At 41.7% G+C, this 15,422-nt stretch overlaps 1 protein-coding gene across 1 annotated transcript; it reads right to left on the bottom strand.

The window, feature by feature from the left end:
* Nucleotides 1–10,697: 10,697 nt before the first annotated feature.
* LOC128467618 (acrosin-like) lies at nucleotides 10,698–13,141 on the bottom strand. Its single transcript, XM_053449292.1, has 6 exons — nucleotides 13,072–13,141; nucleotides 12,293–12,491; nucleotides 11,712–11,977; nucleotides 11,302–11,447; nucleotides 10,769–11,059; nucleotides 10,698–10,721 (listed from the first exon to the last, which is right to left on the bottom strand). The coding sequence occupies exons 1-6, from the start codon at nucleotides 13,139–13,141 to the stop codon at nucleotides 10,698–10,700; spliced, it is 996 nt and encodes a 331-aa protein (XP_053305267.1).
* Nucleotides 13,142–15,422: the final 2,281 nt, after the last annotated feature.

The following is a 15,422-nucleotide window of genomic DNA, read 5'->3' on the forward strand; positions in this document are numbered from 1 at the left end:
CTAATCGATTATTAAAATAATCGTTAGTTCCAACCCTAATTACTTACTTTTAATAAAGGTGTGGTTAACACACCAAAATTGGACAAAAAAATATATAATTGCTAACAGCAATCCTATCATGCTCAGGCAGCCAGTACATTCTGGAACCTGAGCATGATAGGAATATGATTACAGCCTCCCTATGCCATGGTACTGGTTGTGTGCACAATTTTTGTTCGTGCGCACTCCCTCTGAAAGCTATGTGCGCGCGCACAAGCGCACAGCTTAGAGGGAAAACTGCCCATATATATATATTACTATTAGCCCCTGCTGCCGATATATATTAATATTAGCCCCCGCTGCCGATATATATTAATTATACCCCCTGCCGCCGATATAGATGTATAAATATTAAACCCTGCTAAAATAGCCTATAGCAGGTATAGATCAACACATTAACACACAAACTCAGCTTTGCCTGTTTAGATCAATTGAAATTCACTTGTGAACTCAGCATTGAGGGTATAGATCAAATAAACAGAATCAGACATACAAATCCTCCAGGTATACAATATTCCAGGTATTATATTACTGTAACGATTCGACGAGAGACGGGTCCCGTTTGCAGAATGGTGCGATAACAGGAAGGGTAGTAGCAGGAGGAATAGTGGGACAACAGCAGGAAAGTTCCAATAGCATAAACAGGTCACAGTCCAAGGTCGAGGCAGGCAGCAAACAGGCAAAGTCCAAAAAGCAATCCAAAGTCAATCCAGGCAGCGATCAGAGAGTAGTCAGGAACAAAGCAGGAGTCAGGAAACCAGTAAATCAGAATATAACACACTGAGACAGCGATAGCGTTTGTACCACACAAGGGCTCAGATTAGAGTGAGCAGGGGGTTTAAATTTGGTGCCATACAGCTGCAGGCAATAATCAGCCAATCAGATAAAAAGCGGGAGGACCTGCCCCCTAGCATGACGTGTGCAGTTGCCGCCATGACAGTGTGCACGTGTGCGCAGCTCCAGTGCATCGAGGATGGCAGCAGAACCCTTCCAGGACCCCCCGGCAGGAGAGACAGACGCCAGGACGGCCGAGGACGGCGAAGAGGGCGATCCATGACGGCGAGCATGGCTGGAGGACCCGAAGGCGGGCACCCTCGAGGATGCCTCCACCCGAGGGAGCGGGACATGAGATGACCGGGCGGCAGCAGCGGAGCCCCCTGGACAGACCCGCCGGCGAAAGGTGACAATTACCCATCTTTGTCACTAAACAGCTCCTGTAGTCACAGTGATGTTGCTACAGGGGGGGCAATTGCCCCCCCTAGGTTATTCGTTGCCCCCCCTGTCCCCCCCCACACCGAATTTTGGAACCCAATGGATTTCCCAGGACAGTCCCGCAATAGGACTTTAAGTTCCGGGCAGACTCAAACGCTTTTTTTTGATGCGGAGGAGAGAGGGGGTGACTAGCAACCGCTCGGCCCCCCTTAGTCTCCTTCATGAGGCCTCTACCTCTGTCGCGGTGCCGCCGTTTCATGTTGAGTGCCGGAATATGACATCATATCTGATGCTCAGCAGTGAAGCAGCGCGCACTGCGACAGAGCAGGAAGATGGAAGCCGGCCACAGGACTTAAAGGTGAGTGAACTATAAAGGGGGAGAGGGTAGATAGTGAGTAGGGAAAGAGGAGGGAAAAGGGTTAGAAAGTGATAAGGGAGGGAGAAGGGGTAGAAAGTGATAGGGAGGGAGAGGGGGTAGAAAGTGATAAGGGAGGGATGAATGTGGATGAATTGTCTAAATGAGGGAGAGCATGAGTTAATATGTGGATGAGTTGTCTGAATGAGGGAGAGCATGAGCTAATATGTGGAGGAGTTGTCTGAATGAGGGAGAGCATGAGTTAATATGTGGATGAATTGTCTGAATGAGGGAGAGCATGAGTTAATATGTGGATGAGTTGTGTGAATGAGGGAGAACATGGGTTAATATGTGGATGTGTTGTCTGAATGAGGGAGAGCATGAGTTAATATGTGGATGAATTGTCTGAATGAGGGAGAGCATGAGTTAATATGTGGATGAGTTGTGTGAATGAGGGAGAACATGAGTTAATATGTGGATGTGTTGTCTGAATGAGGGAGAGCATGAGTTAATATGTGGATGAATTGTCTGAATGAGGGAGAGCATGAGTTAATATGTGAATGAATTGTCTGAGTGAGGGAGAGCATGAGTTAATATGTGGATGAATTGTCTGAATGAGGGAGAACATGAGTTAATATGTGGATGAATTGTCTGAATGAGGGAGAGCATGAGTTAATATGTGGATGAATTGTCTGAATGAGGGAGAGCATGGGTTTTTGTGTAGATGAATTGTTTGAATGAGGGAGAGCATGAGTTAATACGTGGATGTGTTGTCTGAATGAGGGAGAGCATGAGTTAATATGTGGATGTGTTGTCTGAATGAGGGAGAGCATGAGTTAATATGTGGATGACTTGTCTGAATGAGGGAGAGCATGAGTTAATATGTGGATGAATTGTCTGCATGAAGGAGAGCATGAGTTAATATCTGGATGAATTGTCTGAATGAGGGAGAGCATGAGTTAATATGTGGATGAATTGTCTGAATGAGGGAGACCATGAGTTAATATGTGGATGAATTGTCTGAATGAGGGAGACCATGAGTTAATGAGTATGTGTGTATCATAGATGTATAATTGTGGAAGGGCAAAAATGGCACTAGCAGGATGTTTGAGCTTTGGGGACCAAGATGGCACAGGCAGGGTGCTTATGGGACGAAGATGGCAAATCTTATGTGTGTTCTCTGGGTGCTGGCCAGGTTCTGTGTGGGCAGTGAGGACACCAGGGCTGACTTTGAGGTGTGCAATCTGTGATCTATGCCTGTAATTTAGGGGGATTTAAATATACCTTTAATGCCGTGTTTTTATGTGAATTCCAATTGTGTGTTATTCTGTAGATCCATATCTGCTGTGCTAGGTTTCCATACATTATTTATGTATACCTGCAAATACAGGGTTTGTATGTCTTGTTCAGTTGATTAATATCGGCAATGTTGTGTCCATGTATTTATTTGATCTATACCTGCAATGCTACGTTTCATATGTTATTAATGTATGCCTGCAAATACAGGATTTGTATGTCTGATTCTGTTTATTTGATATATACCTTCAGTGCTGAGATCACAAGTGAATTTCAATTGATCTATACATGCAAAGCTGGGTTTGGGTGTTAATGTGTTGATCTATACCTGCTATAGTATCAGTTGTACTAAATTGTGGCTTCAGGCTTCCCATGTGGAATGATCAAGTATTATGTTAGTTAGGGCTGAAACAACTAATCGATAAAATCAATAATAATCGATAATTAAAATCGTTGATGATTTTCATTATCGATTAGTTGAATCGATTTTTATCGATTATAAAACTCCTCTCCTTACATAATCCGACCTCAAACAGAGATCGGATTATAACACTAGAATCCAGATCCACCGCAACGCTGCAGGGGACCTGGATTCCCCTCACTGTCGGCCGGTGGGTGTCCGTGCGATGCGCACAGACAACTTCCATCTCTCCCCTCCACTTCCATACACCCCTCCGACTCCTCCCTCCTCCCATACACCTCTCTGCCTCTCTCCCGACTCCCTGGTGTTTTGTGAACCTCCGTTACTGACAGGCACTTTCACTGCAGCTTCATAGAAGCCTCAGCGTAAGTGAAGGGCAGTAACGGAGGCTGTCTGTGCACATCGTGCAGACCCCCACCGGCTGACAGAGAATCGAGGTCTCCTGCAGAGGATCATCCTCTCTGTCAGCTGGTGGGGTCTGCATCGCACAGACAGCCTCCGTTACTACCCTTCACTTATGCTGAGGCTTCTATGAAGCTGCAGTGAAAGTGCCTGTCAGCCACGGAGGTTCACAAAACACCAAGGAGTTGGGAGAGAGGCAGAGCGGTGTATGGGAGGGGGGAGGAGTCAGAGGGGTGTATGGAAGCCACCCCCCCATACACCACTCTGGCTCCTCCTCCTCCCATACACCACTCTGCCTCTTTACCTGGCTCCCTGGTGTCTTGTGAACCTCCGTTGCTGACAGGAGCCAGAGAGGAGTATGGGAGGGGGGAGGAGGCAAAGTGATGTATGGGAGGGAGGGAGGAGGCAAAGTGATGTATGGGAGGGGGGAGGAGGCAGAGTGGTGTATGGGAGGGGGAGGAGGCAGAGTGGTGTATGGGAGGGGGGAGTAGGCAAAGTGGTGTATGGGAGGGGGGAGGAGGCAAAGTGGTATAACGGAGGGGGAGGAGCCAGAGTGGTGTATGGGAGGGGGGAGGATGCAAAGTGGTATATGGGAGGGGGAGGAGGCAGAGTGGTATATGGGTGAGTTATAGTAGTGTATGAGGGGTATAATGAATTTCAGGGTAGCAGAGTGGTGTATGGGGGTGTAATGAATTTCAGGGAGGCAGAATGGCATATCTGGGAGAGTGGTGTATAGGGGGAGGTAGAGTGGTGTATGGGGGGTATAATGAATTTCAGAGTGGCATATCTGGGGGAGGCAGAGTGGTGAATCAGGGAGTATAATGAATTTCAGGGTGGTGCAGGGCATTTATGGGGGGCGGAGTGGCATATTAGGGTGCACAGTGGCATATAGGGAGGTATAAGGCATAAATGGGGGCGAGTGACATATCGATATTAGGCACATCAGGTGGGCATAAGACATATCTGGGGGTAAAAGGTATATCAGGGGGCTCAGTTGCATATCACTGGCATATAAGGAGTATAAGGCATATATGGGGGAAGAGTAGCAAGCTGGGGGTCAGATGTGCATAACTGGGGGCAGTTTGGTAAATAAAAGAAAATATAAACATATATTTTTTTTTCTTATAGTTTTTATTAAATATGAAAAATAGTTAACATATGAATTAATATTTACTAATAACTTTGTATTAAAACCTAGTTTGAGAAACACTGTGTTTGGGTTCTTGTAGCTTTTATTATTATGTCAGTAAAATAAGAAGGTGAATAGAGAGAGGCCATTGCGATAAAGAGATGAAAGTGTAAATTGTACGTTTTTTATTACATAATTTTAATTTAAAAAAACATTGCATTTTTTTTATTGATTAATCACTTAATGAAAAAATAATCGGCCAACTAATCGATTATTAAAATAATCGTTAGTTGCAGCCCTAATGTTAGTCCAATAACAAAAGTATCATTCCATAGCACATTACTTTGACAGTATATATATATATATATATATATATATATATATTATGTATGTATGTTTTTCCAGTGGTGTGATTTAATGGTGGAAATTATTAATGCCCCCCCCAATTTGACTGTGGTATCTTGTGTGCCCCCTATATATTGTTTCAAGAGTCGCCACTGCGTAGTCGTCTTTGTCCCCAGTTTCCCATAGCCATCTTTGTCAGTAAACACTGTGTATACTGGGGTATAAGGCATATCAGGGGGCACAGTGGCATATCAGGGGGTGGAAGGCATATCAGGGGGCACAGTGGCATATCAGGGGGTGTAAGGCATATAGGGTATATAAGGCATATGTGGGGAGGGCAGAGTTGCATATCTGGGGCTATGTGGCATATCTGGTGGTATGTGGTATATCTGGGGGTATAAGGCATATCTGGGAGGCAGTGTGGCAAGCCTGGGCTCAAATGTGCATAACGGGGGCAGGTTGGGAAATAAAAACAAGAAATGCATTTTTCTCAAAGTTTTTTTATTCTATTGTTTGTTTTTAACATCCTGTTTGTTTATTAAATTATTTTAAATAAATTAAAGATTTACATTTATTTTTTTTATCTGATTAATCGATTAATCGAAAAAATAGCCGGCCAACTAATCGATTATGAAAATAATCCACAGTTGCAGCCCTAAAGCTCACCTCTTATCGATCATGACATTGTTAAAGCAGCAGTTATGTCCAAGTTCACATCCTTACCTGTTGGTAGCACAAACCTCATATAACACAGAACCTGTTTCTTTCATTTCATGTTTTGAGAATTCCAATCTTTTTTTTTGAAAGGGATTGTCTAGAATTTATAAACTCTCTTGGAAAATTGACTTAATTGTCGACAGTCCCAAATGTAACAGGCGTGCCATGTTACATTTAGAATGCCAATATATGACATGGACATCTTCTGCATGTCCACCACATGTTTCAGAAGCTCATGTTTTGCCCCTGACATGTGTCATACCTACTTGGAGTACCATTTTCCAAGCCAACAGCCCCTTCTCCATTCTAGGTGCTCTAGACCGGCACCCGAATCGACAATACCCCGAAGGGTGGTCAAGTCTGCGAAAGCACTTCAAATTGGCAAAGGGGCAAAGTGTTGTCTTTGTAGCTAAAGGCATGGGAAAGGGCTTAGAATTTACAGAGACCTTTATACTACTTTATGTGATGTGGATAGCATTTTAGAGCTATATGACAGAGGGACGTTGATTTTTGCTCCCAAAACATTACTATTATTTATAAAGCGCCGGCAGATTTCACAGCGCTGTTACAGTCACTAGAACAATTTATAAAAACATACAATAACAAACTGGTGCCAAGGGGAAGAGGGCTCTGGTCTTGCGAGCTTACAATCTAGTCGGTGTTTGAGGGGGAAGTGAGACAATAGGAGAGGACGGTGTGGATGGGGATGAGTTGATCCGGTTCCGATGATGTTGAAGCTGTTGATTGTTCAGATGGCTGTGATTAGAATGATGGTTGGGAGTACTGGGAAGGAATGTTGTACGCTTCCCTGAACAGGTGGGTTTTCAGAGAGATTTTGAAAGTTCTGTACGAGACAGAAAGTCTGATGGAACAGGGAAGGGAATTCCACAGGAGGGGTTCGGCGCGGGTGAAATCCTGAATACGGGAGTGGGAAGGGGTAACACCAGTAGAAGCCACGGGTCGTGAGAGGAGTGAAGGGGGCAGGTAGGGGTGTATTTGGATAGGAGGATAGAGATGTAAGGTGGTGCAGAGTTGTTGAGGGCTCTTTAGGTCAGAAGTTTAAATTTGATTTTGGAGGGTATGGGGAGCCAATGAAGTGATTGGCATAGTGGGGCAGCGGTTGAGGAATGGCGGCAGAGAAAAATGAATCTGGCTGCAGTGTTGAGGATGGATTGAAGCGGTGACAGGCTGAAGAGGGGGAGATGGGTTAGTAGGTAGTTGCAATAATCCAGGCGGGATATCACAAGGGAGAGGATTAGTAACTTCAATGTGTGTTAATATTCACAGTAAATTATAACTATTTTCTTCCTCTGTTCTGGTTCTGTATGATGCACCATTAATGAGGAAAGATAAACAGCCAGCCCAGTATAATCTATAGTGAAACTGGTGAGACAACTCAATCTATTATGCAGAAGAAGCCAAGCTCCACCTGCAACACAAGTTCACTGCCAATGATCCCTTCTATACGTTTAGGATGTGAGATGTTCATAGTGAGAAAGTAGACAATTATTATAGAGCTTTAGAGCTATAAAGTTTTATGGAACTACTTAGCAAATCCACAATTTAGTTTATGGCGAATTCCAGGCTTCGATCATTAATGTACTAAATTATTACTACTGATTGCTAGCTTGAAGTGGTGAAGTTCTCCCAAAAACGAGGATGGGTCCTAAAATCAAACACCTCTCTGAGCATGTATAGCTAGTATCAGGTAATATAGTCATTTTAATAATATAACTCCATCAAGTTCAACAAGGATTTTTTATTAGAGATTATTTTTATGACTTGGCTTAACATGCAGGACCAATGGGCTGCCGCTGCGTGAAAGTCAAACCCACAGAGCAAGATTCAGAATTAGGACAACATCCCGATTTTGAAATCTAAATATTGGGCACACGTCTCATTTTGTTGCTTCTTCAACTCCTTTAAATAGTCTTTGGGCACTTGATCAGTGGAATGAGCCACAAAAACCACTTGGTAAGTCGTAATTGTGCATAGCGGAGGTATAACGAGTACACATACACGCAACACCAAATACATTATCACTTTATAAACAAACATTTAATTAGTGCAAGCACAACCGCCATTTCCAGTGGGTAGAGATACCCAGTTATGTAGTTCAGCAACAGCTGTAATATTATTCAGCCCTTCGTATATTAATATATGTATAAAGAGAATATCTGCACCTAGAAAGTGGGAAATAGACTGAAATGTCTGCTGATGTATACATTAATAAATACTGATAAATATATATCTATAGATATATAATATTATATATGTGAAATCCTGGGATCCTCCATTGTGTATCCACTGGCTAGACATGCATATAAATGCCGCTTGCTGGGACTGTTTATGCCGTCGTGCTGTAAAATTATACATATGTTTTTTAAAAAAAGAACTTGGTGTGCCCAAAAATATTTAAAAACAAACCTAAAGGGCACCAGTGTTTTCTTCTGTTAACAGCATATGTTAGATTTTACAACTTGATTGTGTAACCAGCTTGACACTTTAGTGTCAGCGTTTGTGTTATATGGACACCCTATTAATCAGGCAGTATTTCTTGGGTTTGGCTTGCGTCCGTTCATTTAAAAATGTCATATTGTATACAACTGTTTGCATCACACAAACAAAATACACATTTATATACGCACTAACCAGTCCTAACCAAAATACATATAATAAAAGGGAACAAAGAAACCCCATCAACTCCAGATAGAAAATATAAAAAATATTCCCTTAATCTGCAAACACAGCGCAGGCTACTGTGGACCTAAAGAAGAGTAGCCAGACCATAACATTTCAGTAGTCAGCCGGTGCCTTTCTACATCGCAAAAGAAAGACATTAATGCCCCTGCTTGATTCTCTTACAAGATAATGTAAAGTATTGTTTCCATGTCCATCACAAGTACACCCTATAGATTGTAACCCTCCTCACCTGTTGTCTCTGTTAGTCAATTTGTTATATTACATGCTACTTGTTATGTCCTGTCTACTCATTGTACAGCGCTACGGAATTTGATGGCGCTATATAAAACAGTAAATAATAATAAATAATAAGTACACGTCTTATTTATGCATTCCTATTTATTAATCTATTAGCCTATACTTATAACTAAATGCTGACGTGATATGCAGTTTCTGCTGCAAAGAGATGGCTCCATCTGATGTAAATCTGATGTATTTCTGCTCCGGGAGCGCTTTAGATATAACGGGTCTTCCTGTCAGCTTTGCTGATTTATTCAGCTACGTTTGGAGCGATTTGTTTCACGGCCCTATTTTAGATGGTCTTGGATGTAGGGTTCTTGTTCTTAGAAAGATGTTTAGAAATCCACTCGAGATAATACTGGGTGGCGGAGTAAACTCCAGGGCTTTTCTCCTGGGCACAGCCGGAGCCCCAGCTGGTTATGCCGACCACAGTATAGAACTTAGCTTTGCTCTTTTTGCACATTAAAGGTCCTCCACTGTCACCCTGCGAAAAACAAAGAAAAGAAAACATTCCTGAATAAAGACTTTCAATAACTACAATGCTTTAACTGGGTCTCACTGTATTTGCTTTTCCTTCCTGTATTTCATCTTTCTCCTTTCTGAAATGTTTCTCTGTCAGCTGTTCCTGGACACAGTGTTACAGAACAAGTACTGTCCAGGACGCTTAAAACTATAACAATCCTCACCCATCATCACCCATGCCCAGAGAAAAAAAGATATGCGTACCTGGCAACTATCGATGCCTCCCTGCTCATATCCAGCGCACAGGTTGTAGTCACCCACTGCTCCGTTGTACCAGGTTGGGCGGTTGCAACGGTCAACTGGAATTAAATTCACTGGGGCTTCTTGAAGGACATCTGATGTTTCTGAGGCTGAAGAGAAAAAGAGTATATTAAACATAGGACCACCATCAGAAATCTTGTGGCCCAGTAAAAACCTAAAACATGGCCCCTATCCCATACAATGCTTCTCACACCACCCTCACAATGAGGCCACCAGGCCCCAAAGCTTGCACTGGGACCACCAGACCCCAGTGTCCAGAAAGGCTCAAACCCACAAAGGAAAACTCCAAACACCAGTCAGGAGGCAAGTAGCAAACCCTATCTATAGGTAAAAAAAACCTAGGATAAAGCTTACATCCTTCTTTGAGGACACCCCAGCCAGCGACGTAGCAGTCATCTAGGTTGTCCACAATGGCGTGTTTGGCAGGAAGGCAGGCAGGCTGAGTGTAGTCATCAAATCTGATGGGCTGATTGAGCCGGAGCAAAGCAATGTCATCACGCTTAGTATCCGGGTCGTATGTCTCATGTTCGATCTTCTCTTTTATCATTCTGATCTGAGCATGTGCCCCCATGTCTGAGAGTTGGTTTGCCCCAAACACGAGTCTCCAGCCATAATATTCGCTGAATAAACCAAAATACAAGTTATTAGTGATCTTTTATTCTTGGGCATTAATAAATACCATATTGACCCCAAAGTCTCAATAGGACAAGCCCCTCATGAGCTCAATGTGGTTATGTGAACGGTTAAATCTTTAATTTAATCTCTAATTAATATCCTGGGAGGACAAACAAAGGAATGCACTAGACCACTAATTCCAAATGGTATATCGCCTTGTGCTCTATTTTCACTGGTCTGCAATACCCACAAAGGCCAGCAGTCTCCTAAACTGACCCAATTCTGCATTCATTCTCCCATAAAACAATTAAAGTACTTACTCGCCAACATCCCGGAAACAATGGGCAGCTGTCAGAACCCATAAATTACTAAGGACGAAACCTCCGCATACGTGGGAATACTCATCGTCCCTGTACTCCTGGATGCTGACAATCCAGGGCCAGTTACCAGGCTCCGCATCCTTTCCTCCCACCACGCGGGAGCCACGGAAATCCTCCGCTAGGGGTCTGTCGCCACAGACTCTGCTGATTTTTTCAGCTACAGTTGGAGCGATTTGTTTCTCGGCCCTCTTTTTCATGGTCTCGGATTCAGGGTTCTTGTTCTTAGAAAGATGTTTAGAAATCCACTCGAGATAATACTGGGTGGCGGAGTAAACTCCAGGGCTTTTCTCCTGGGCACAGCCGGAGCCCCAGCTGGTTATGCCGACCACAGTATAGAACTTAGCTTTGCTCTTTTTGCACATTAAAGGTCCTCCACTGTCACCCTGCGAAAAACAAAGAAAAGAAAACATTCCTGAATAAAGACGTTCAATAACTACAATGCTTTAACTGGGTCTCACTGTATTTGCTTTTCCTTCCTGTATTTCATCTTTCTCCTTTCTGAAATGTTTCTCTGTCAGCTGTTCCTGGACACAGTGTTACAGAACAAGTACTGTCCAGGACGCTTAAAACTATAACAATCCTCACCCATCATCACCCATGCCCAGAGAAAAAAAGATATGCGTACCTGGCAACTATCGATGCCTCCCTGCTCATATCCAGCGCACAGGTTGTAGTCACCCACTGCTCCGTTGTACCAGGTTGGGCGGTTGCAACGGTCAACTGGAATTAAATTCACTGGGGCTTCTTGAAGGACATCTGATGTTTCTGAGGCTAAAGAAAAAAAGAGTATATTAAACATAGGACCACCATCAGAAATCCTGTGGCCCAGTAAAAACCTAAAACATGGCCCCTAACCCATACAATGCTACTCACACCACCCTCACAATGAGGCCACCAAGCCCTAGAGTTTGCCTTGGGGCCACCAGACCCCAGTGTCCAGAAAGGCTCAATGCCCACAAGGGAAAACTCCAAACACCAGTCAGGAGGCAAGTAGCAAACCCTATCTATAGGTAAAAAACCTAGGATAAAGCTTACATCCTTCTTTGAGGACACCCCAGCCAGCGACGTAGCAGTCATCCAGTTTGTCCACAATGGCGTGTTTGGCAGGAAGGCAGGCAGGCTGAGTGTAGTCATCAAATTTGATGGATTGATTGAGCCGGAGCAAGGCGATGTCATCACGCTTAGTATGCGGGTCGTACGTCTCATGTTCGATCTTCTCTTTTATGATTCTGATCTGAACATGTGCCCCCATGTCTGAGAGTTGGTTTGCCCCAAACACGAGTCTCCAGCCATAATATTCACTGAATAAACCAAAATACAAGTTATTAGTGATCTTTTATTCTTGGGCATTAATAAATACCATATTGACCCCAAAGTCTCAATAGGACAAACCCCTCATGAGCTCAATGTGGTTATGTGAACGGTTAAATTTTTAATTTAATATCTAATTAATATCCTGGGAGGACAAACAAAGGAATGCACTAGACCACTAATTCCAAATGGTATATCGCCTTGTGCTCTATTTTCACTGGTCTGCAATACCCACAAAGGCCAGCAGTCTCCTAAACTGACCCAATTCTGCATTCATTCTCCCATAAAACAATTAAAGTACTTACTCGCCAACATCCCGGAAACAATGGGCAGCTGTCAGAACCCATAAATTACTAAGGACGAAACCTCCGCATACGTGGGAATACTCATCGTCCCTGTACTCCTGGATGCTGACTATCCAGGGCCAGTTACCAGGCTCCGCATCCTTTCCTCCCACCACGCGGGAGCCACGGAAATCCTCCGCTAGGGGTCTGTCTCCACAGACTGACATAGAAATAGAAAGACATTGGAGAAACAAGAGGTTTTACTTTAATGTAAAATGAAGAACATGCTGAGATAAAAGGTAGAGAATTTTATAAAATAAAGTCAAATAAATGTGTGGAGGGGATAGATAGAACTATACTCAATTCTAAAATTATATCTGGACCATTCTTAAAATCCCTAAGATTTGCCATTATTATTATTCATTATTATTATTATTAGTATTATTAAAGGCCATGGTTTACAAATATAAAATACCATTAAGAACAAACATCTTATTTTTTCACAGAATAAAGTAAGATTTAATCTTATTGCTATTAACAGGACATACAAAATCATAACACACACACATTATTAAATAACATCCTGATTTTAAAGCTATTTGACAGTTATAGGCATTAACGTATTGTACCAATGGGGGGAGGGGTTAATTAAGGAGTTATTTATAGAAGAACAGGCTGTAAGAATATAAAATATCCATGAATTGTAATAGTAATGGTAATCATCTGCATCTCTCCTAAAACCATTAATGTTGTATCATTAAAAACCTGTACTTTCCTTCTGTAATAACAGATCTACTTACCTCTATAGTCAGAGCTCTCAGATGTTCCTAGGAAAGCCCAAATAATTATAAAAATCACATATAACTTCATGCTTACTCCATAGCACTGAAAAGCAATCTGTTTATGCACAAGAGTGTGCAGAATATGTTGCGCACCTGCTAGGATTCTGGCATCATAAAGACAGAGTTAGGTATGAGGTCACAAAATAGTGAAAGAGTGAAACATGGAAATGCAGAGTAAAGACTGAAACAGGGAACTAAATAAATAAATAAATCACTTACATGTACAAAACATAATATTAAACGGACAAAAAAGCACTGCTTTTCTATCATGTCTAATAAAATATTAATTTGATGCATGGAAAATGTATGGTTTATAAGAGATTTATTTAAGCGATCATTGTAAATGGCACTAGTCCTAGAGGGTTGGAAATTAACGAATGTTTTGCCCATTCACAAAAAGGGCGGTGGGGAGGGGTCGGCAACAACCGGCCAGTAAATCTAACATCAGTAGTGGGGAATGGAAAGGACTGTATGTTAAAGGACGGGATTGTTGTGTAAAGTCACATGGCTTTCAAGATCAAAAACAACACGGGTTTACTTCAGGAAGATCATTCCAAACTAATCTCATTGATTTATTTGATTGGGGGACTGAAGTAATTGATGAAGGTGGTGCAGTAGACATTGCGTATCTGGATTTCAGTAAGGCTTTTGACATTGTCCCACATAGAAGACTTATCTTAGATAGAGGGAAGAGCTCATGCCGTTGTACAGATCACTGGTGAGACCTCACTTGGAGTATTGTGTACAGTAGTAGAGACCGTATCTAGAGTTTATTTATAAGAATAAAATCTACCACAACAAGAGGACATAGTCTTAAGCTCAAGGTGCTGGGGTTTAAATGTAATATCAGGAAACGTTACTTTAATGAAAGGATAGTAGGTGCATGGAATGGCCTTTCAGCAGTGGTAGAGATTAATACAGTAAAGGAGTTTAAGCAAGCATGGGATAGGAATAAGGCTAAGCGGGCTATAACAGGGACTAAAGAATGTATTAAGAGGATGAGCAGAGTAGATGGCCGAACGGTTTTTAACTGCCATAACTTTCTATGTTTCTATGTTATGATTATAGCACACGGATCAAGCAGTGGAACTTAGATGATCTGGTGAACATGACACATAAACATACATACATACATACATACACATCCCTTACACACAATTATTCACCAGCAGGCACGGTTATCTGGCTGATGATAACCTATATGTAGCCACCTTGTGCCACGAGAGCGGGAAGGCGGTTACAGCTACAATGAAATTTGAATTACAGCTTTTACTATCTGTCCATAGGGGGTAACCCTCAATTATTGATCTGAAAAACTTAATTGAGCAGCAAAGATTTAACTATATATATATCTATATATATACACACACATACACACACACACATATATATATATATATATATATATATATATACACATATATATATATATATATATATATATATACACACACATATATATATATATATATATACACACATATATTTATATATATATATATATACACATATATATATATATATATATATATATATATATATATATATATATATATATATATATAATATTTTTTATCTTTATTATGTATTTTAAAATAAAACATTACTGTAGACATTACATTAAATCAGCCAGACTGGATCCTTAAAATTCTATAGTTTGTAAAAAAAAAATGTATTACAGCCAAATCTGCCAGACTTACAATATATCTCTCCCCTGGAGTTTCTGAAAATAAGTCAAATCTGTGATACTAAATAAATAAACCCTCTGCCTATCTTTAAATTAGCATTGAGGGTAATTTAGAATAGTAAGTTTTTGAATAAATAGTAAATCAAACAAGAAGAGGAGAAACCCAGGATTACAGAAACCCGACCAGTGCTTCATCTCTCCGGCATCCCATCTAGGCAAGCAAAAATTATATAAAAAACAGATCTATCCCTATCTACACACAGCGCTCCAGGAGAGAGATACATTGTTACTCTGGAAGATTTTGTCGTATGTTTTTCATTGTAACACATACAATCATTGGTCTTTCATATTCCTGGGCTGCTCCCACCGCCAGCAAAAATGGTACAGCGGGAAGCTACCTGGACGGAAAAACTGCAGGTTGGCTACCCTTAAAAACCCCAAAGCGGTGAAAATAAAAACCCATCAGAACAGCGCCATCTTGTGTTAACATAGAAGATAACATTAACATCCTTCAACGCGAGGAAGTAGATGTCACACACTTACTTCTTTATTCTAAGGCACTACCTCTCTAACACAAAAAGGGTAAAGGTGGGCAAGAAAACATAGTATTTGTATAAAGCAT

Source organism: Spea bombifrons, chromosome 10 (genome assembly GCF_027358695.1).
Source record: "Spea bombifrons isolate aSpeBom1 chromosome 10, aSpeBom1.2.pri, whole genome shotgun sequence".
Lineage (NCBI taxonomy): Eukaryota > Metazoa > Chordata > Amphibia > Anura > Pelobatidae > Spea > Spea bombifrons.

What these genes read in the sequence shown, in the direction of transcription:
- LOC128467618 (XM_053449292.1), bottom strand. Translation starts at nt 13,141, where the DNA reads ATGAAGTTATATGTGATTTTTATAATTATTTGGGCTTTCCTAGGAACA. An exon ending in TGAGAGCTCTGACTATAGAG is followed by an intron (nt 12,492 to 13,071) that starts GTAAGTAGATCT and finishes TTTCTATGTCAG; the next exon opens with TCTGTGGAGACAGACCCCTA. An exon ending in GGGTGTCCTCAAAGAAGGAT is followed by an intron (nt 11,448 to 11,711) that starts GTAAGCTTTATC and finishes TTTTTTCTTTAG; the next exon opens with CCTCAGAAACATCAGATGTC.